Source organism: Macaca thibetana, chromosome 8 (assembly GCF_024542745.1).
Source record: "Macaca thibetana thibetana isolate TM-01 chromosome 8, ASM2454274v1, whole genome shotgun sequence".
Lineage (NCBI taxonomy): Eukaryota > Metazoa > Chordata > Mammalia > Primates > Cercopithecidae > Macaca > Macaca thibetana.
The window spans coordinates 10,620,006-10,642,053 of record NC_065585.1 but is presented as its reverse complement, the minus strand read 5'-3'; the positions used below and the strand labels follow the sequence as shown (position 1 = coordinate 10,642,053).

Below are 22,048 nucleotides of genomic sequence, written 5' to 3'. Positions count from 1 at the left end.
TAATGATGACACTCAAGAAAAGAGAGAAAGTGACGAGAAGTCATTGAAAACACATTTCTGCATCCAACAGAGGATTTAAATGGCCTCAATTATGGGCAAAATCTTTTCCTTGTCTCTTCAAAGAGCAAGAAGCAAATCGTTTTTTTCCCAGCTCTCTTCTCTCCAACCCTGCCAGCCCCACACCAGGCCTGCCATTACTTTCATCCCAGAAGCTAAAAACTCCAAAAGACTTGGGATTAATCACTCTCAGTGATTATTGATGAATTTTGATATATAAGATTTTTTCAGTTAACATTAATAAATCACGAAAATTATAAATAGAGTATATATCTATTTGTTTATATGAGAAATAAATTTTGAAATGTTTAACCCTCCAGAAGCAACTATGGACAATGTAGAATTTGTTTTGTTTTTGGTCTTGTGGAAGATGTATATAAAAGAGATATAAAAAGATCTCAAAACATGCTATCCCATAGTAATTTGAAACATTGTTCTGCAATATAAATCACATACTTCATGATGAGGAATTCTTGCTTTTTTCTCTCCGGCAATACTGATTTATAGGATACAGCTGAAGAATCAAAACCTCCAACATAGTCAATTCTATTTCATAACACGCATTAAGCAACTACTATGTGTGATGTCTTGGGTTGGAGCAAGAGAAAGCCCCCGATATCAAGGTGCCTCCCACAGGAGGAAAAGCTTTCCTCTTTCCAACTGGTGCACCAGGGTTCACATGTCAGTGCTTCAGCACAGCTATCAAGCAGGCATAATTTCTTGACTAAAAAACCCTAAGCCAGAGTTTAATTAAAAGAAAAAGGTTGAAACCAATTTTTCTAATAAATACAGCTATATTTCAACTTAAACTATAGGACAATGGAATTCAGAGGGCATCTTTTCACCTGGGAGAGCCTGAAACACTTCATTTCCTTTGCTATAGGAGTGGTGCTTAGCGTCTACCCACCCATCAGTCTGTCCATCCACTCTCCTCTCTGTCATTTACCAAGAGCTGCCTTGAGCGAGGTGCAGGGCCAGGCAGACAAGATAATGGCCAGGACATACACCTTCTTGGGGAACATTTCCAAATGCAGTTCCCCACGACTGTGTTCAACAGCACTCTTTGCTGTGTTTGCAATAAGAAAAGATCCTCGGAAGGGCGGCACTCTTTTCTCCTCCTGCAAACACATTTAGCTTGTTGACACTGGTGGTTCTGGATGCTTATCTGCCTCATCCCTTGTTGTGCTGTCAGTCTAATGCCTCGAAGCACATCTAAGCTGTAACCCAAACCCTGTGACCTCGTGTATCACTGCATTGCCTGCGAGGCTCAATAAATCATGTCTCCCAGCAGCAGCAAATCAATCTAGTTCTTAGAAAGAAGACACAAGTCACAATCAGAGGCGCCTTCCTGCACTCTCAAAAGGATTTCACGTGTATGAAACATTCAAATTCCTCCTGATACCATCCCAGAGAGACCCTCCTAAAGCACCAGGTCCAGGTGGGGACTCCACATGTCAAGATGCAAATGAGGAGTTTCGGAAGAGATTCATGAGACAATCTGAAGACGGCAACCTAGTAAACACCAAGAAAAGCTAAAAAGGTACTTAGCCTGGAAGGATATGAATCTTTTCTCAGCCAGTGCAGACACCAGATTGCTACAGACTGAAGCATCCCGCTGCTGACTCTCCAGCTCGACTCCTGAGAGAAACCACACTGTGGAGGAGGGATTTTAGGACATGCAATCCAAACATTCATCTAGATATGCTAAGTCTTGTCCGTAGGTCAAGAAACTCAAGAGCTGAAACCGAATGTACTTACTAATTCCCCCAGAGAATTACTTGGCCTGAATTTCATGCTTTGCATTGTGCCCTGGGCACACTCAGGGGACAGTTGTGGAGATACCACTGGGATGTCCCCTCCTGGCTCATCAGGCCACCAGAGACACATCACTCAGGCGTCCCTATGTCAGTGCCTCATTAAGAAATATCTTGTTAGTGCCAGGAAAAGCTAACACCCTTCCTGAATTAACTGTTTAACGCCTCCTTTCTGTTTTCTGTTATACAATTCGGTAACAAATGTAATCAATTTCAGACAACTCTAGTAATACACACCTCTTCCAGGTCTCTCCTCACATGTCAGAGATCTTCCCCAACAACCCTTTACAAAATCATCCCAACCCACACTCCTGGATCCCACTCCTCTCCTGCTTCTCTTGCTTTACTTTTCTCCTGGCACTTGTTCACCATCTGATATCCTTTATGTCATACTGGTTTATTCGTGCTTTATCCTTTTCCCCACTGGAAAGTAACCACCATGATGGCAGACACTGGTTCTCTCCTAGACCCCAGCAACTAGAACTCTGCCTGACAACAGTAGGCACTCAATAAATACCAAATGAGTCAATACAGGAGTGGCTAAATGTGAGAAACTCCATGGTTTGCATTTCTACTTTCTCTGTGAACTTGAACTTTGATTTCAGATTATAAATTTCCCTGGTTTTGATGCATTTACTGTTTTGGTTTTCTGTTTTTAAAGTATTTGTGTAAGCCAGCTAAAATCTTTTGTAAAATGAAACAACAGGTAGTAGATAGAGAGATAGGTATAAACAGATAAAAAGGATGACCTAATTATCAAACACATTGCATTTTAACAGACGGTAACGTCTCCACTGAGGACAGAAAAGGAAATGAGCCAAGCAGATAAAGGATTAATTAAGTGGAGTAACCTTTATTCCAAAACTGACCATCTCTTCCTACCAGAGCAGTATCCTGTGTTGATCTGATCAGGTGTTTACTATTTAGGAAGGCCAGTCCGCTGGGAAATCCTCCTGGCTTCTCTGGCTACCCCCATGCATCCTACTAGCTCAATTTACTGATGGGGACTTAGGCACTGAGAGCTGTTTTCACCAGAGATGTGTCTCAATGGTCCACATCATGCTCATTCTCACTCTGGGAATCTTTGAAAGAAAATGAACGGAGAGTTTCCAGAATTTTTTTTTTAAATATACTATACCTCTCCCCCAAACACCTCCCACATATAGAGATATTGAAGAAGCACTCCCATGACATCAGAGGTAGAAAAGAAAAGGTGTGAGACTGACCAATTTCATTCCAAGTTCTACCTCAGGTAAGTTAAAGACTTAGAAACACACGGAAGAGGAGAGAACCTGACTGTGAGACACACAGGGATGAATACTCACAGGAGGGTCCCTACCTGTTTAACCACAGTCACCGTCCCTGGCGCCATGGCAACCACCGAGGCAAGGGCAGTGGCGTCGTGGGTCTCAGCGCCCAGCTCAATGATCTGCTGCAGGATGTTCACGGCTGTGGGGTCCAGTCGGTCGCCTTAAGAGGAAGAAGCAAAGAGGACACCATTCAGGCCACTGGTGCTGAAGGACATGGAATGCAAAACCAGCCCGTCTGTTCCCTCGGGTGATGCCTTCTCCACAGGATGCATGGGCTCTCTGTAATCGCTCATTTTGACAACAGAAATAATCTGTATGGTGCTTTATAGCTTACAAAGCATTTTCTATAAGAATATCTCAAAACCCTAAGCAACCCTGTGAGGATGGGACATTGAGATGTTATTTGCATTTTGTAGGATCCTCATTTGGGTCACTGAGTCAGTTACACCACAAAGCCAGAACTCGAACCCATGTGCTCTGAGTCCTAACATGCGGACACGTGGCTGCCCTCGAAGCTGAACTCCTGAGGAGTGCCAGCCAGCCCGTTCAGCTGCACACTCAATGAAAGTGTGTGCCAAGAAATTCCACAAGTTATGGGCAAAACATCCAAGGATGTCTCAATTATTCAACCAGTGGGCTTTAGAACTCCAAACCAACTGAAGCTGGGGGTTTTATTTTAACCATCTCTAAAGACGGGATTCTGCATCATCAGGGCAGCTATTTAGTATCCCTGCCTGCTCCCACCATCTGCCAGGCCATCTGCAACCGTCCTGAGCATACCCTGACCCTGATCATTAATTTACTAAAAGAGAAATGACTGCTTGATCTCCACCTTAGCATAATATTTTGCAGGCTCTGCCAACATTTTCATCCTCATGGGCAGCTTTTTGTGGGCCGTGTTCCAATGTGAGTCAATCAATAAGAGATAAGAGAAGGGGAACTCAACGTGTCTCATGAAGAAGGTAGGACAAACCGGTGGCTGAGGCAGTGGCCAGCTTATATTCACAATGCATCGCCTGGTACTCCCCAAACACATGTCCCTTAAGGGAAATGGTGCAAATGTACCTTGCAGCCAACCACTCTGAACATGCAAGGACAAAAACATTTACCTGTGCAACTTACTGAGGCGAGGTTCTAATTCCGCATCCACAGACTCCCTCAATGACCATTTATCAAACCCTAGGAACTATTGCTCCTGATAAGAATAAAGACAAAGTCCTACCCCTTCCCCCTCACCCCCCAACTCCTCCCAGGGCACACAGGCTCCTAAGCCAGACTGTAAGCAAATCCTTACAGACCCTGGCAGGTCCCATGTCAGGAGTGCAATTAGGAAACAGTGCAGAAAAGGGGGTGTTCTCAGGAGGTGACCTGCAGTCTGAGTACTGCAGATGAGGATGAGTTTGGCAGAAAAAGGCTGTGAGGGAGAAGAAACCAGGCCATACCCCAGGGAGCACTGGAGTGTGTGTCCCTTCTGAGAGCTGCAGATCTGGCTGAGGGCAGCACAGCCCAGGAGTGGGGTGGCAAGAGACAGTGACACGGCCAGGCAGGAGCCAGAGAAGCTGAACCTGGCCTTTTCAGCTGCAAAGTTAAGAGCTATGAAGAGACATTGGAGGGCCTTAGAAGATGTGAGAGAGTGAATGAGTCTGAGCATCAGCCTGTGTGTGTGTTGGGGGGTGTGTGTGTGCATATGTGCTGTGTGTGTGCTCATAGGGGATGAAGACAGACGGGCTGCATCTTGCAGGTCCTGAGCAATCACTGATGTCACTGGATCATGGAAGGAAACTCAAGTCCTGAAGGAAACTCAAGTCCTGAAGGAAACTCAAGTTCTGACAGGACCTCAGCGCGGAGAGCCATGTTTAACAGCCTGGGCCTCGACTCTCCCGTCTGCAGAAGTGGAGGCGCTGCCTCCCGAATTCCCTGCAGCTCAGCAGGCAGTGAACACAGCCCTGCCAATTAGTCTTCCCTAAACCAACTGGCCCACAGGAGTTTTCTGTGCAGCTTCCTTAACAATCTGGAGTTTGGGGGTTTAAGAACTGGAGGAAAATGGTGTCTTCCTAACTCCTATTTCCTATCACCATTGCATTTTACCTAATGCTTCCTCTTTAACCCAACCTGCTTGACCTCTGCCCTTGTACAGGGCTGTGGTATGAAACATCAGCTTGTGTTTTGTTCATCTTTTAAAAACAGCATCAAGAAAAACTGTTTTCTAAGCATAATGCCCCAACTGCCACTAGGCTGGTACAGTGGCTTGGTTTTTTTTTAGAACTGATCTAACATTTGAAAATCATGACATTTCATTTAAAAATCCTGACTGCGCCTTTTGGGAAGGACTTGGAGAATGAGTGACCTGGCCTTGCAGGTCTGCAAAGTGAACTCCCACACGCCAGAGTCTCTGCCACTCTCTACCACCCACTGAGCCCACACCACCTCCTGCCACTGCCTGCCTGGCCCCTGTAGGCCCTGGAGGAGATGTCCCTGAGGAATCACGGAATGGGACGATGCCATGACAAGAAGTTAGGAGACCCAGATTCCAGGATGAGCTCCAACATCCTAAAGTGGGTGACCTTCAGCCAACCACTAACAACCATGAACTATTAGCCAACCATTAACAATGAAAAGCAACATTCCGCATCCGTGAAGTGAGAATAATCAGATCTCCTCCCCTCACAAGGCTGTTCCGAGAATTAAATGTGATAAGATGCAGGGGAATCTTGCAGTCCTGTTGTAAGGCCTCCCCTCTGCTTTGGCTTTCTTCTAGAGCATTTCTGGAGGCAGAGATCTCTGGTGCCTGACAATGGGGCTGCTTCTGCAGTCTGAATGCTGGGTCAGGGATTTGGAAGTAGATCACCTGATGGACATCATTCATCTGCAAATGCATTCATTCAGCATGTCTAGGAAAGACAGTTCTGAGATGGCAAAGGAAAAGCAGGTGTCCTCACCACTCTCAGAGGTGTATCTCAGGTCCTGGAGCGCGGCCACTGCTGCCTGTGTCCCTTGAGCATCTTCTTCCGCCTCTGTGATGTGGAGATACTGGGTGGAGGGCTCCTCAGGAGCTTCTGTTGCTGTCTAAATAAAAACATAATGTCTAAGTCATCTCCTAAAAGATTGACTGTTGCCCAGAATTTCCAAGAATATGTATTAAGATAGAACAAATACATATAAGAAAGCAATACATTGCAACATCTCGTTTATCTGGCACCCCTGAGGAACCAGTTGCTCCCATAAATATACTTCCCAAAGAGAAAATTTCTCTGTGAGGATCAAGACCTTTAAAAACCAGCTTTGGTAAAAAGCCCCTGCTGTACATTTTTGTGGTGGGAAACAGAGTTTATGTATGCTGTTCACAATTAGAGACTTGACCAGCTCAGATATTCTTGCATACGCTTTTCTAACGGCTCCTCTGTGTCCTCCTGCTGCTACCAACACTACCTCTGATCTGTGCCTTACCCTGGGGATTGGGTGCCATGTGGCCAACAGAGGAAGGGGCATAGCCACGGGGCAGCTGAGGGTGGAAGGGGTAGGGCGGGTGATTATACAGAGGAAGGGGCACAGCCACGGGGCAGCTGAGGGTGGAAGGGGTAGGGCGGGTGATTATACAGAGGAAGGGGCACAGCCACGGGGCAGCTGACAGTGGAAGGGGTAGGGCGGGTGATTATACAGAGGAAGGGGCACAGCCACAGGGCAGCTGATGGTGGAAGGGAGAGAACCAGTGATCACACAGCACATGGACAGCGCAGGTCCTGGCAGAGTAAGAGTTCAGCAAATCTTAGCTATTTGTGCCATTGTTTTTTTTTTTTTTTTTTTTTTTTGAGATGGAGTCTCGCTCTGTCACCCAGGCTGGAGTGCAGTGTCGTGATCTCAGCTCACTGCAAGCTCCACCTCCTGAGTTCAAGCGATTCTTCTGCCTCAGCCTCCCGAGTAGCTGGGATTACAGGCATGCACCACCACACTCAGCTAATTTTTGTATTTTTGTAGAGACAGGGTTTCACCATGTTGGCCAGGATGGTCTCCATCTCCTGACCTTGTGATCCACCCGCCTCAGCCTCCCAAAGTGTGACCCACCACGCCCAGCCACACCATTCTTATTCGTACATGAAGGTGTAAGAAACAAAACTGACTACAAGAAATATATTTGCACAAAACCAGGACTTGTGAGGGTAGGAGGAGTTAAAGTGGCATTCACAGGTACCTCGTGCCTCAAAGAGAGAAGAGGTGGAACAGAATTTTTATAGAACTAGATGTTAATAATTATCTTTTTCTGGAAGGGATGGAAAGTGCAAGCAAAACTATAAGGATGGATGCATGAATGTCACCAATCAAGAAGAACAAAAAGAAAACTTCAGACAAAATGTACAGGAGTCAAGTTATGCTCTATAAGCACATATCAGTAAATGACATAGAGGTTCAGAATAGCATATAATATTTCTTCACAGCCAACCGGCCAAGTCCGTTTAGGTGTTTCCATCCTGAAATACGGTAGACACCCCAAAAATATTCAATGAATGCATAAATGAACAAAAAGAATATTTTGTTCTCAGTACCATGAGGCAACAGATTAGCCGTCAGTAGATCCAGGCAATGCCTGAGCCTGTGAAAGGACAGGACACAGCCTGAAAGGTTTCTCCTCATTCTGGGGAAAGCATGTCATAATTGCTGTCAGGAAGGGTGGTACTTGTTGCAAGGCATTCCTGGGAGCCAGGTGACATGCACATTGCTGGAAGAGGAGGCTTGTTACTCCACTGGTGACCCCTGCATGGCAGCTTCCTGGCTGCTCACCATCTCATGGAGATGAGTATGGAGTCAACTACCTGGCTTTATGTCAACTATTTCTGTTGTGTTCATGGCTCTGCATAAGATGCTAGCATCTGCTGGAAGCGAGGCCTTCAGTGGATATAGGGCATCACTGCATGCATTTATAAAAGCACCGACTGACAAGATGGATTGAGTTTTACATCAGTAATTGACATTCAAGTGTCTATTTTGTTAATGAAGAGTAAATTCTTCCAGTATGTATTAATACTTGAAACACTAGGTGATTAATTGTTTTTGCATAGATGAAGATGTAACAGTGATCATCATCAACATCTGCAATAATCATAGCAGCTGCCATTTTCTGAGGGCCTCCAGGGGGCTCTTTCAGGCCTCAGCATTTTACACATGGTTTCTCTCAGTGCTTCTGAGCTCTCAGGGATTATTAGCCTACTATACAGACGAGAACACTAAGCCATGAGGGTTAAACAATGGCTCAAGGGCAAGTAGTTTATAGGTGACAGAGGATTCAAAGTTAAGTCTGTCAGACTCCAAAACTCTTTTTAAAAGAATTTTTATAAAAAAAAAAAATTTAAACACACAAAAGCAGAGAGACAGATCTAATAAACCTCCATGCATCCATAACCAATTTCAGCAATTATCAATCATGGCAAGTCTTTCCTTTTTTAATTATAAGTTCTGGGGTACACGTGCAGAACATGCAGGTTTGTTACATAGGTATACGTGTGCCATGGTGGTTTGCTGCACCCATCAACTCATCATCTACATTAGGTATTCTCCTAATGCTGTCCCTCCCCTAGCCCCCTACCCCCAACAGGCCCTGGTGTTTGATGTTCCCCTCCCTGTGTCCATGTGTTCCCATTGTTGAGCTCCCATTTATGAGTGAGAACATGTGGTGTTTGGTTTTCTGTTCCTGTGTTAATTTGCTGAGAATGATGGTTTTCAGCTTCATCCATGTCCCTGCAAAGGATATGAACTCATCCTTTTTTATGGCTGCATAGCATTCCATGGTGCATGCATACCACATTTTCTCTATCCAGTCTATCATTGATGGGCATGTGGATTGGTTCTAAGTCTTTGCTATTGTGAATAGTGCTGCCATAAACATACGTGTGTGCATGTGTCTTTACGTACAATTATTTATAATCCTTTGGGTATATGCCCAGTAATGGGATTGCTGGGTCAAATGGTATTTCTGGTTCTGGATCCTTGAGGAATCACCTCACTGTCTTCCACAATGGGTAAACTAATTTACACTCCCATCGACAGTGTAAAAGCATTCCTATTTCTCCACATCCTCTCCACCATCTGTTGTTTCCTGACGTTTTAATGATCACCATGCTAACTGGCGTGAGATGGTATCTCATTGTGGTTTTGATTTGCTTTTCTCTAATGACCACTGATGATGAGCTTTTTCTCATATGTTTGTTAGCCACATAAATGTCTTCTTTTGAGAAGTATGTGTTCATATCCTTTGCCTACTTTTGATGGGGTTGTTTTTTTCTTGTAAATTTGTTTAAGTTCCTTGTAGATTCTGGATATTAGCCTTTTGTCAGATGGATAGATGGCAAAAATTTTCTCCCATTGTGTAGGTTGAATCATGGCCAGACTTTCTTGGACTATGTTCCCACATACTCCATGCCCTGCTCTGGGATTATTCTGAAGCAAATCCTGAAATAATTATTTCCCCTATAAATATTTCATACTGTATCTCTAAAAAATAAAACTCATCCAAAAAAGAACTACAATGCTTCTGTCGCACTCAAAAACTTTACAATAAATCCTTAATATCATCAAAGGTCTAGACAATGTTTAAATTTCCCCAATTGCCTCATTTTTTAGGTTTGTTCAAATCAAATCTAAATGAGGTTCACACACTAGAACTGATTAATGTGTCTCATAAGACTTAAAACCCATATGCTCTTCCTCCATTTCTGGCTTTTCTCCCCTTGTAGTTATTTGTTGAAGACAGCAGGGGTTTTGCCTTACAGAGCTGTCAGCAATCTAAGTTTTGCTGATTGTATCACCATGGAATTGACCAATGTTCCTCCATCCATGGTGTTTTCTGTAAACTGGTCATTGGATATAAATACAAATATTTAAGTAGATTCAGGTTCCCTTTTTGTCAAGAATGCTGCATGGGTGATATTGGGCAGTTCTTTCAGGAGACATGCTTTGGATGGTGGTCTCTTTTATGTAAGGTCAGCAGTAACTGATGATCATTGTTAAACCCATGACACCACTAGAAGGCTGCAACATGGTAATATTCTTATTTTTCATGGGTTAGTTGAAATATTTCAAAAGAAAAAACTTCCCCTCATCAAATGTTTGGTTATGTTTACACAGGGTTTTGTTTTGTTCTGTTTTGTTTTGTTTTTAAAGGTAGAATAGGGCTGGGTATGGTCGCTCATACTTGTGATTCCCAGCATTTTGGGAAGTCAGGGTGGGAAGATCACTTGAGGCCAGGAGTTTGAGACCAGCCTAGGCAACAAAGAGAAATCCTGTCCCTATTTAAAACTTTTTTCAAAAAATTAGCCAGGCATAGTGGTGCTTGTCTATAGTCCTATCTACTTGGAAGATAGTAGAAAGGACTATCTACTGTCTCCTGAGGTAAGAAAATTGCTTGAGCCCAGGAGTTCAAGGTTGCAGTGAGCTATGAAGGGAGGCTCCAAGGCATGCCAACCTGGGTAGCTAGACCCTATCTCTCAAAAAAATTAAAAAATAAAGATAGAACAATTACTTGATTCTTGGTCTTAATTTACCGATTTTCAAAAATAAAGAGTTGATTCTCTAACATTCTACAAAAATGACTAAGTTGTTTTTTCCAAATATCATTATAAACTTACAGAATTAAACATATTTTATGTGTTTCACTGTCATTATTAAACACTAGTAACAGCCTCAGAATCACAAGATCATCCCTACTACCAACAACAGAATACTTGAAAAGTGCAGTTTGTGCAGTCTGTTTTGCCCTTAGGTTACATCCCCATCAAACAACTGTTTTGAAATCTCTTGAAACTGTTCCTCTCCATGTAGTTAGGTCACCAATTTGATATACAGTTAGAATCATTTATTTCATTTTACTCACAATGTTTAAGACTTGCTTTTTAAGTTAAATTTTGTTTTTATTATTATATAAAATACTTTTACAATATTTTATATAATCAGAGTCAAAGCTACACAGCAGGGTATTTTGAGAAATTTAGCTTCTCCCCGTCCCTTCCATCTTGCTCTCTGCCTCCTTTCCCTACATATAATGACCCCATTTCTTATTTTTTGTAACTACTTTACTTTGAAATAATTTTAGACTTACACAAGAGTTCCAAAGATGTAAAGAGCTGCAACAAAGTTCCTGGAGACCCTTTACCCAGCCTCCCCTAAGCTTGACATCTTTCGTAATCATGGCGCAATGATCAAAACAAGAAATTAACATTGGGACACTATTACTAATTAAACAACAGGCTTTCTCCAGATTCCTCTGGTTTTCTCATTAATGTCCTTTCTCTGTTCCAGGATCTAATCGTGCATCCCACAGCACATTTAGCCATCATGCTTCCATTGTCTCCTCCTGGCTGTGAAAATTCTCACTTTCCTTGTCTTTCATGACCCTGACACTTCTGAGGAGTACAGATGAGGAATTTGACCACGCATATCATTTGGATTTGTCCGATGGTTTCTGATAATTAGACTGAGGTCGAAGATTTTAGTTAAGAATACCATGAGATGAAGTGTCTTCTCATCTGATCACATAACAGCATGCTTCATTACTGATGTCAGCGTGCCTCACTACTGATGACGCCAACCTCTATTGCTTGTGAAGGTGGTGCCTCCACTGTAAAGCTTCTATTTTTGCCTTTTGTAATTAATAAATATTTTGAAGGAGATATCCAGAGTTTATGTGAGTATCTCATTTCTCCTTAAACTTTTGCCTACTAACCTAGCACTCATTAATGGATCTCACCTGCTAAGATTGTTACTGCAGTATTCTAATAGTAATTTTCTATTTCCCTCATTCCTTCTACATTTATTAATCATTATTTTTGGGAGGAAATACATAGTTCCTTCTCCCACATTTACTTATTCAATCATTTATTTATGTCAGTATGGACACATAGTGTCCCAGTGAAACTTTGGGATGGTTTCCAAACAGTGGGATTATTGAGTTAATGGATAAATAAATGCATATGTAATTTTGTTACGTATTGCTATTCCCTTCATCGGGTTGGGCCATTTTACATTCCCACCAGCAACGTATGAGAGCAGATTTCTCCACAGCCTTTCCAGCAGAGATAATGTCAAACTTTTGGATCTCTGTCAAGCTAGTAGGTGAGAAATTCCATCTCGGGCTAATTTTAATGAAAATTTATTTCCTTACACGTGAGGCTGATCATGTTCTCAGTTATTCAAGGTTATTTACATTTCCTTTTCCCTGAACCTTTCTTATCTCTTGTCCATTTTTCTAATGGGTTGATCTTTCTCATCACTATTTTTTATAGGCCTTTGATAAAGATATTAATTTTTTCTATGTGACAAAAAATATTTTTATCATTTATCTTTTTACTTATGAGCTCTTTTCCATAAGACTTTTAAAGTTTTTCTATGCAGTCAATTTTTTAAAAGTATTTTTCCTTATTGAGTCTGGATTTTGAATTATAGTTACAAAAGGTCTCCACACTCTCAGTTTATAGATGAATTCACTTATGTTTTCTTCTAGTATTTGTAAAATATTATTGTTTCTACATTTAAATATCTGATCCTTTTGAAATTTGTCTCATATAACTTTATATGTTATAATAAACAGATTCAATTTTATCTTTTTTCAGCTAGCTATTTAGTTATCCTATGTCACTTATCAAAAAGCCCACCTTTCTCTTACCAACTTGAGACACCATCTTTATCATATACTAAATTTCCATGTCATTGAGTCTATTCTAAATTTTCTGTTCTATTCCATTAGACCATCTATTCATGCACAATGTCTTATTTAGAGAGATTTCATAATATGTTTTAATATTTGGTAGGATTCTCCTCTTATGGTTGTTATTCCCAAGGGTTTCCCTAGCTAATTCTACTTATTCTTCCAAATGAACTTTAGAAATCAACTTGATTAGCTCCAGAAAAAAATCTAATGGTATTTAGATTACATGTAATATGTAATAGATCATATCACATTGATAAATTATTGTATAAATTACCTTCAGGGGAATTAACATCTTTATGATATTGAGTATTCCCATAAATTTGCTCAACTCTAGGTTTATGTCTCTTTCAAGAGTGTTTTATAGTTTCCCATATTTACACTTTGGGCATTTTCATAAGGTTTATGCCTAGATTTATCTTGGTTTTGTTTCCTGTATCAAATGGGGGTTTTATTTCCATTGTAACTGATTTTATGTATGTATGTATGTGTGCATATATTGGCATATACATATTCTTATATTTACACATATGTGTATACACATTCATATGTGCAGGTGTACATGTATCTACAACTAACTGTTGTATGTTGACTTTTAATCTCCTTTTTGTTTGTATTAGCTTTTCATTCATTCTTTTGGATTTTCTGAAAATATCATCATCTTATATGCATAGAGAGATACTTTTACTTCTTTCCTTCCAGTTCTAGGTCTCCATATGCTTTGCCTGGTCTAGCCACACTGACGGATGCCTCCACGTGCTGTTAAAGAACAGCAGAGCCACTGGGCACTCTTGTCTGCTTCTGACTTCAGTGCAAACACTCTAGTGTCTCCCAACGAAGTAAGATGCTGGTGTTTGGGTGACACACATTTTTTTTTTTCAACTTAAGGATGTATCCATCAAATTTTATTTACTCTTTTTCATCAGTGAACACTGAAATTTGTCAAATGCCTTTTCTGCATCTATGAAGGTGACTGTTTCATATTATAATGGATGTTAACATGTTACCTTTCCATGAGACCGCTTGTCCCTTGCATTCCAGAATAATCCCCACAATATCATGATGTATTATTTTTTTCATATGTTGTGGATTCTGTTTAAAAAACCTTCTCCTAACCATTGGATGCTCTGTAAAGTCCTTAGATAAAGTGAGGGTGATTTTTACCCCCAGGAAATGCTGAGCATTGGCAATGTCTGGAGACATTTTTCAGTATCTCAACAGGGGATGGGGTTGGGGGGATGATGCTACTATTAACTAGTGGGAAGAGGCCAGAAATGCAGCTAAACAGGCTGCAGGGCACAGGACAGCCTTCCACAACAAAGGATTGTCCAGATCAAAATGTCGACAGCACGCTGAGTCTGAGAAACCCTGCCTTAGGTATCTGCAATTAGTCCGTGGTGGTGATACCTAGTATCTGAAAAGAGAGATGGTTATTGGCTCTTATAATGAAGGTGTGTTTTCAGCAGATGAATGGTTCCAACGCCTAAGGAAAAAAAACAAAACAAAACCAAAAAAGCAGCTGGGAGCATGAGATCTCCACAGAAGGAGAGCAGCGCCTAGAATCCGGAAATGGAGCCTTGTCCAATTCTCTCAATAAGGATGGCAATACAATAGAATCCTTGCCTTCCACTCTTTCAGATGCAACATCTGAAACTCTGGATTTGTGAATAACATAAGTAAAAGTGTCAAGGTTAATACAAACTTTCACAAAAGAGTTTAAATTCAACCCAGAACAAGAATTCATAGGCTTGGCCCAGATCTTACCCAGTTATACCCCTCAGACACGAGACATAATTTGAAAACATTTCAGAAGTTTCCCAACCAGAAAATCTAATGTTCTGAGGAATGACTGTCTGTGCCCAGTATTTGGGCTGGCCTAGCTTGTCATTTGTGTTTAGAAATGTCAAGATTAATACCACACTTAAAAAAATTACCTCCCACTTGGGGTCTCCATCAATTTCCACCACCTTCAAGCCATGTTTGTTCTTCAAGTGCCTATTGAACTCCCATTTGGTGCCATACACAAAGCTGCAAACGGGACACTTCAAACCACCTGAAAGCACAGACAGACGTTAAAAAAAATGTGTTCGTAATACATAAAAATGCAACAGTTCCTCCTTCTATTCAAATGCCTCAAATCTAGTAAGTATTATTTTGTCTCCAGCACTTATATTCAATTCAAGCTTACCGTAGTATTGAACACAATAGCAACAGTGTATGTTTTTCAAGGCAGAGATTTTAAAACTTAACGTACTTTTTTTATTTGTTGAATAAGCTTTTGCAGAAAGCCCAATATGTGCCCAACAGTTTAAATGCCAGAGAGAACTAAGATAACTAACATAATTCCCTTGGCCACTGAGTAAGTGGCTTAAATCATTCTTTCATTTTTTTTTTCACTTGTAAATAACAAATAATTTAGAAAACAAGAACAACGGAAAGGGAGTGTCTGCTTTTCTTAATCTCTTTTGTCCCAAAACACTAAGACCAGGAGCCAGATTCTCAGTCTCCTTCACGTCAGAAGCTAAGTCACTGGCATCAATTCCCATGCGAATTTCCCAGTAAAGAACAAATTTAAAAGCTGGTCACATCCTGAAATGTCATTATTTATTGAACTGATTAAATTTTACACATGGTCCAGGAAGTGTTTAGATGCTTTAATTAAGAGAATGTACAACTCTAGGTTTTAAAAAAAACCCCAAAACTGGAGAGTCACACAAAAGAATATCTTTCTACAATTATATTAGAAGCAGCAACTAAATTGCAGCCTAGACAAAAGTCTCTTTGAACAGGTTGTGCCTTCAGAAGCAAATTCCAGCCTCGGGAGACTAAGGGTAGTGCTGATGCCAGGCCTCTAGTCTACTGGCCTGAGCTAGGCTGACTGCTGGCACCACCGGGCCGCCACCCTGAGCTGGGCCAGGGGAATGAGCCCTCTCACCAACATCCCCAACACCACAGCTGCCTGGAACTGTGGGCTACCCGATTCCAGCAGTCATTCCCTAGTCGCAAACTCTGGCCTCCCGTCCTTCTCTGCCATGTCTTCTCTATGGTCCACATGGTCTCTCCTCTATGCCAGTGCTTCTGCAGCATCCCGGAATCTCAGACCTCCTGGCCAACAAAATCCCCAACATGCACCTTGTCAGACAGTGCGCTGCTTCCCTCTCTTTCTTTGACCACACTCTCCTCTAAGGCCTCTCAGGTGGAGGCTGCTCATGCTCTTGAGCCCCAGGTAAGGAGGATGCCAAGCCCGGGCAGGGCAGCAATGCCACCTCCATGGTAGAACAGGGGCATTTCCCCATCCTGTCCCTGCTACCCACAGTGCCAGACCCATCAGACAATTTGGCACCTGGCCCTCTCCACTTAGATACTGCAATATCCATTGACTTCAAGGCCAAGAACCTTCCCTACCATTTCACAATCTGTGGAGTTTCATTCAGTCATGCATATGATTATTCAGCACCACCCACGGGGCTAAATCCAAGCATCCCACTCTGACGACTATCAGCCCTCTGGCCCTCTCTTACTTTCACTATCATTATTCTTCGATTTCGGGAGGAGCTTCAGTTTGGATCCCCTCCCATTTTCTCTCAACCTACCCCTAACTCTGCTCCCCTCTCCAGAGCACACTCCGGAGCCCAAAACTTACAACTTTTATTGGCAAAGCCCTCCACATCCTCAGCCACTTCTCTTTCTCTCAAACCTGCCTGGCAAATCCACAGTCCGGCATTGATCCAAGCCCCAGCCCTCCCTGCTCTGATCCTGGGATGCTGAGGCAAATCACAAAGCCATATGTATTCTTATGGCCACACTTCCAACCTCAAGTATTTCCCTAGTCAACTCTGTTCAATTATCCAGAAGAAGAACTGCAATTCTCCATCCATCACATTAAGTCCCCTACATTATTGTTGACTTCCTCTTTCAATCTCATCCTCAGTTCTGGTTTCCTGCTTCATAATGAGAATATCAGGTAAGAACTTTCCAGACCTTCTTGTACTATACATTTCTGTCCCTCTGCACCTGCCTATGCCTGGCCTGATGCCAGTTGTGGGTGAGAGTTCCCCTCTGCCTTCCAAGACCCCTTTCTCCTCCTTCTAGAGCACTGATCCTCAGCCCTGTTAGACTCAATGCCCCTTTCTACAACAAGCAGTTTAAGATTCCTCCATCATCCTGAAGTTTTTTCAAAGCCCCTCAAGTTTTGAAATCCTGCATGGGTGCAAGTACCACTCCACTGAACACTCTGTTCCTCCAGCCTCCACACCTTTCTGCTTTCCCTGTCCCATGGCTGGGTGGCTGCACCCTCCTACTCTGTCCCATGTCCCCTAGGCTGGGTATCCAGACATCCTTCAGGCTCTTCCTTCTGCCCAGGGCATATATTATCCACAAACTAATGACTTTCCTATTTGTAGCTCCAGCCCAGACTCTTGTCCCGAACTCCAGCCTGGGATGCCTCCCCACAGGTAGAGAGGACTGTGCATCCCAGTGCCTCCCACACCTCCTGGCCTGGCCACTGCAGGCTTCTGCACAGATAGGAGCAACCATCTCCTAAGTGCTCTCTCAGCAGCTCTTGTCTGTCCTCCACTGCTGGTCCACTTCCCACCCAGCACACAACATGGTCTTTTGAAAACACAGACTAGATCACAGCCTTAGAGGTACAAACCCTTCCAATGGTCTTCTGTCTCACCTACAATAAAATCCTGACTCCTCCCTGTGGCCTGCGAGTCCCACCTCCCTCCCTCTCTTCCTCATTCTCTCCCTTCTCTGTCTTTTGCACTGACCAAGTTCATTCCCTTCCTGGGACACCTGCTGTGCCTCCTGGTTCACAAACTCTTCCCCAAGATCTCCATTTGACCTTCTCCTCCTCTTTAAGCACCACCTCTTCAGAAAGGCCCTCCTGGGACTCCTAGCGAAAGCAGCCCCACCAAACACACAGAGCCATCAGTAGGATTTCCCTACTGCCATCAAATTGTCAGTCTGACGTTGTATTATTATCTTTCCTACACGTCTTCATTGTCCTTCCTCCCTTCTAAAGTGGCACCTTCCTAGAGTGGGAACTTTAGGGGCATCATCCACTTATTCGCTGTTCAAGCCGTAGCACCCGGCATCTAGCTTCTCCTCAATCACTCTGTCTTGCATCACTGACTCTGGGTCTTGGCAAATCCTCTTCTTTCTTTAGCTCCATCTCCAACCATCCCCCTGCTCTCCTTGGACTTCTGCACCTCCCCTCTGTACGCATCTGTCCCCTCACCAAGTAAGTGTGTTTGGTGTTATCCGGGGGCCTGCCTCGGTGCTATCGTATCTTCCCCTTTCCTTCACAGCCACGATTCTGTGGAGTCTCCACTTCCAAGAACTCACCAGAAAGAGGTGCCGTTAGTGATGCCTGGGGTAGACAACAGGCTGGGATGCAAGTGGCGGAGGACAGCATTCACGTCTCCTCCATCTTTCAAATTTTATTCCATGGGAGAGTAACTGCCCTATTCAAAATAATTACTGAAATTAAGATTATAAATCTAGACTAGAAAAATAATATGAAGTAATTGCTTCCCTGTCTCTCTTCATTACTTAGTCCAGTGGTTCTAAACTATGGGCAATCTTCCTCCCAGACAGGCAATGTATGGAGGAACTTTTGGTTGTCACAACTGGGGGGTGCCTAAAGCATCCAGTGGGTAGAGGCCAGGGATGCTGCTAAATACCCTACAACACACAGCACAGCCCCCAAAACAAACACTGGCCTGGCCCCAGTTGTGAAGCAGTACTGACGTTGAGAAGCCCTGCCTCACACCATAGCATGCTGCTTCCTGCACTCAGTTCTCTCCTGGTATTGCACATGTCAAGATCAGTTAACGTCCTCATTGGTTAATCCAATGAATACTCTTCACTCTTTATCTTACCACTAGTACCATCACCAATACTACTAATAACAACAACAACAAACGTCTTCCACTAACTGGGCAGTTACCACACATCAGGCACCTCATACATCAAGTCATGGTTTCTTCCCAATAGCCCAATGACACAGGCATGCTTAGCTTGATTTATACAGAGGCTTGGGATGGTGAAGTAACCCTTCTGAGGTCACACTGCAAAGCTAAGAACTGAATCTAAGTCCAACACACATCCTTAACCCCAGGCTTTGCTACTGTCCAGTGTGACTTCTGTGCATTATATGGCGATGCTGATCACATTCTCCAGTCAAGATCTAGTCTTCTGGGGTTTCTATGACACCACTCACTCCTGGTTCTTCTACTAAGCACCTCTCCAACTCAAATCCCTGTACAGCCTCCTCATCCTCTGTGTGGAGTCCTAAAGCCTCACAAACAGTCCCCTCTATATGTCTGATATGCAGGTCCTGTGATGTCCCAAAGTATCCCACCTCCCCAGTATACATGTGAGCTGAACAAACCACTAAGATGCTCTTACTTAGGCAACAAAAGAGCTGAGCTGACCACTGAGTGTATCTCCGGCTACCATGTTTATGTATTGCTCATTAGGGTACTCGGGAAGAAATGGAGGAATTCTGTCCTGATATCAAGGTTGTGTGGACAAATTATACCAGATAAACCTCACAGGAATGTGGTCCACATTTAATCATCTCCCAGATGCAGTCTGGATGTGCTCAATCTCCAAATCAATTCCATGTCAGTGGAATCAAGAGAGAGCACTGTTCTATTATTAGGGTTTCTGTTCTACCAGCTGAGGTGGTGGGTGATTTTCCAAACAGTCACTAGTACAGAGGCCAACCTGCCAGCCACTATGCAGCCCCAGCACCTCCGCCCACTATTTCCCGACCCCAACCCTGGTAGAGGCGGAGGGCACCGAGGCAGAAGGCACCCACTGTCAGCAGAAAGACTGGCAACAAACACCAAATTCTTAAATTCTAGAACATTCTGCAGAAAAGACAGCTCAGATGGATGTTTATTTTCTGAAACTCAAACATACTGTGCTCTTTTTTCACACAAAAACAAACGAGCTTCTTTCTTGCCCAGAGGATAATTAAACTTCATTTTTAACTTCCTTGGTTATCGCTTTTTAAAATCACATAAAATCGTGTCTTTTCCTTCAATCATCTTTTAAAAACCTCTAAGGTATGAGGACCTCTACTTTTTTTTTTTTTTGCTAAACTGATGCTGCTTCTCCTATAAAGACTTAATATGTGATGATGAACAAAGGCAAACTTTTAAAGGTTAAACTTAGGCTTTAAAATGAAATTAAAGATTCCCTCTGGGGTATTCTTTAGTGGAAACTAATTCAGAGAGGAAAACATTCTTATATTATGTTTAAATTAAACTTAATATGATAATGCCCCCACATTAATTAAAACTTCAGCCTTTGCCACAGTGACTTTAATTAAAGAACAACAAATGAAAATATGTAATCTAGACTGAATGTATAACTATGCCAGTTAATTGATATCAAAGCTGAGATAAATTAATTTCTATTTGAATTCAGTAAATTATTAGGCAATGCACAGTAAAGGTCAACGGAAGACTTGGTGAATCTACTCATGGCACTGATATTAAGTGCACACCATAAAAACCAGGAATCCTCAAATCACAGTTTCCTCACATGGACTGATTAACCAGGAAAAGTATAAAATTTCAAGAGCAATTTAAAAAAATGGATCACGGTATCCTTTGCTCTTTTTGGAATGCAATATATTCTGGAGGAGTTTCAGGCATTAAAATATCTCTGCTCCTTTGTGGTGCTTGGCGTTATTGAAAATTCAATTTCATTTTCAATAATATAACTCCCAGAATGGCATACAACACTGGGCTGGGCAGTCACAAGACCTGAATCTGGCACTTGCTCAGGTGAGCCAAAGCTTCCTGAAACTCTCGGGTCTTGGTTTTCTCTTCCAGTAAGGTGAAGATGCTAAAGTTCATATTCTTTTTTTTTTTTTTCTTTGAGAGGACCACTGCACTAAAGTTCATATTCTTAAAAAAGACACTGAGTGCAGTAGGCAGAATAATGAGCCCCTGAAGACAGCCACATCCTAATCCCCAGAACATGTGAGTATGTTACCTTACATAGCAAAAACGATGGGATTTCAGTTCAGGATCTTGAGAGGGGGAGGTCGTTCTGGTTTCTCCGAGCAGGCCTAATGCTATTACAGAGGTCATCAGAAGAAGAAGGCAGGAGAGAGCACAGACATGCAGTTTGAGAGAAGCTCCACTGGCCATTTCTGGCTTTGAAGATAGAGGAGGGGGCCACAAGGCAAGGAATGTAGGTAGCCTCTAGAGGCTAGAAAAGGCCAGGAGAGGGATTCTCCCCTAGAGTCTTCAGAAGGAGTATTTGTTAGTACTTTGATGTTAACTTGGTGAGACTCATTTTGGACTTCTGACCTTCAGAACTAAGATAATAAATCTGTGTTGCTGGAACATCACACACCGGGGCCTGTTGTGGGGTCAGGGTGGGGAGGGAGGGATAGCATTAGGAGATATACCTAATGTAAATCACGAGTTAATGGGTGCATCACACCAACACGGCACATGTATACATATGTAACAAACCTGCACTTTGTGCACATGTACCCTAGAACATAAAGTATAATAAAAAAAATAGATCTGTGTTGTTTTAATCCACCACGAAGTATGCGGTGACTTGTTACGGTAGCTACAGGCAACTAACACAGGCACTGATGGATGCGAATATGGGTAAGGACAAGGAACAAAAGCAGGTGAATTATCCGAGGAAAGTGGATATGGAATAATTGTACTACACAGATTAACAAGTGAAATATGGAATAGAACTTTGTTGACATTTCACTTCCTATTGTCTCTTAACTTAGTGTCTGTTCTAGGGCCCAGCCAGAGCCCCAGTTCAGAGCTAGGAAATGCTTAAGGGTAGAAATTAACTGGAAGTCACATGTAAGCACTGAAGAGGAGGGTTCCTGGTGACACAGCATGCAATATTAGATCCTACCTGGGACTATCTTAATCCTGTTTCAAATCCCAGCCCCTCTTCCCACAAGATCCTCAAGAAAAAGAGCAAAAGGGAAAATGCAGCGGAGGAAACAAAGTACATTTTATTATTAGCCAAGCTGAGGTCCCAAACCCCACGAGAAACACTTGGTAGAGGAGCGTAAGTGAGGTCTTCCCATCCGCCCACTCCCCTCACACACGCCCCAAATTTTGGGATCTGAGACACTCTGGATAACCACAGGGAAGGGCTTGGAAAGAGAC

At 42.7% G+C, this 22,048-nt stretch overlaps 1 protein-coding gene across 6 annotated transcripts in view; it reads right to left on the bottom strand.

Annotated features, from left to right (window-relative positions):
* The window catches only part of ZFAT (zinc finger and AT-hook domain containing), a 235,157-nt gene that overhangs the window by 31,233 nt on the left and 181,876 nt on the right, over nt 1-22,048 (bottom strand). For 4 of the 6 annotated variants that reach the window (XM_050801563.1, XM_050801562.1, XM_050801564.1 and 1 more), the window contains 3 exons: nt 14,807-14,925; nt 6,121-6,247; nt 3,211-3,341 (listed from right to left, as the gene is read on the bottom strand). In XM_050801563.1, coding sequence (XP_050657520.1) covers nt 3,211-3,341; nt 6,121-6,247; nt 14,807-14,925 — 377 coding nt within the window. Of the gene's footprint in view, nt 1-3,210; nt 3,342-6,120; nt 6,248-14,806; nt 14,926-22,048 lie in introns of those variants that run through there. The other 2 variants (XM_050801566.1, XR_007728259.1) reach the window with 2 other exon arrangements.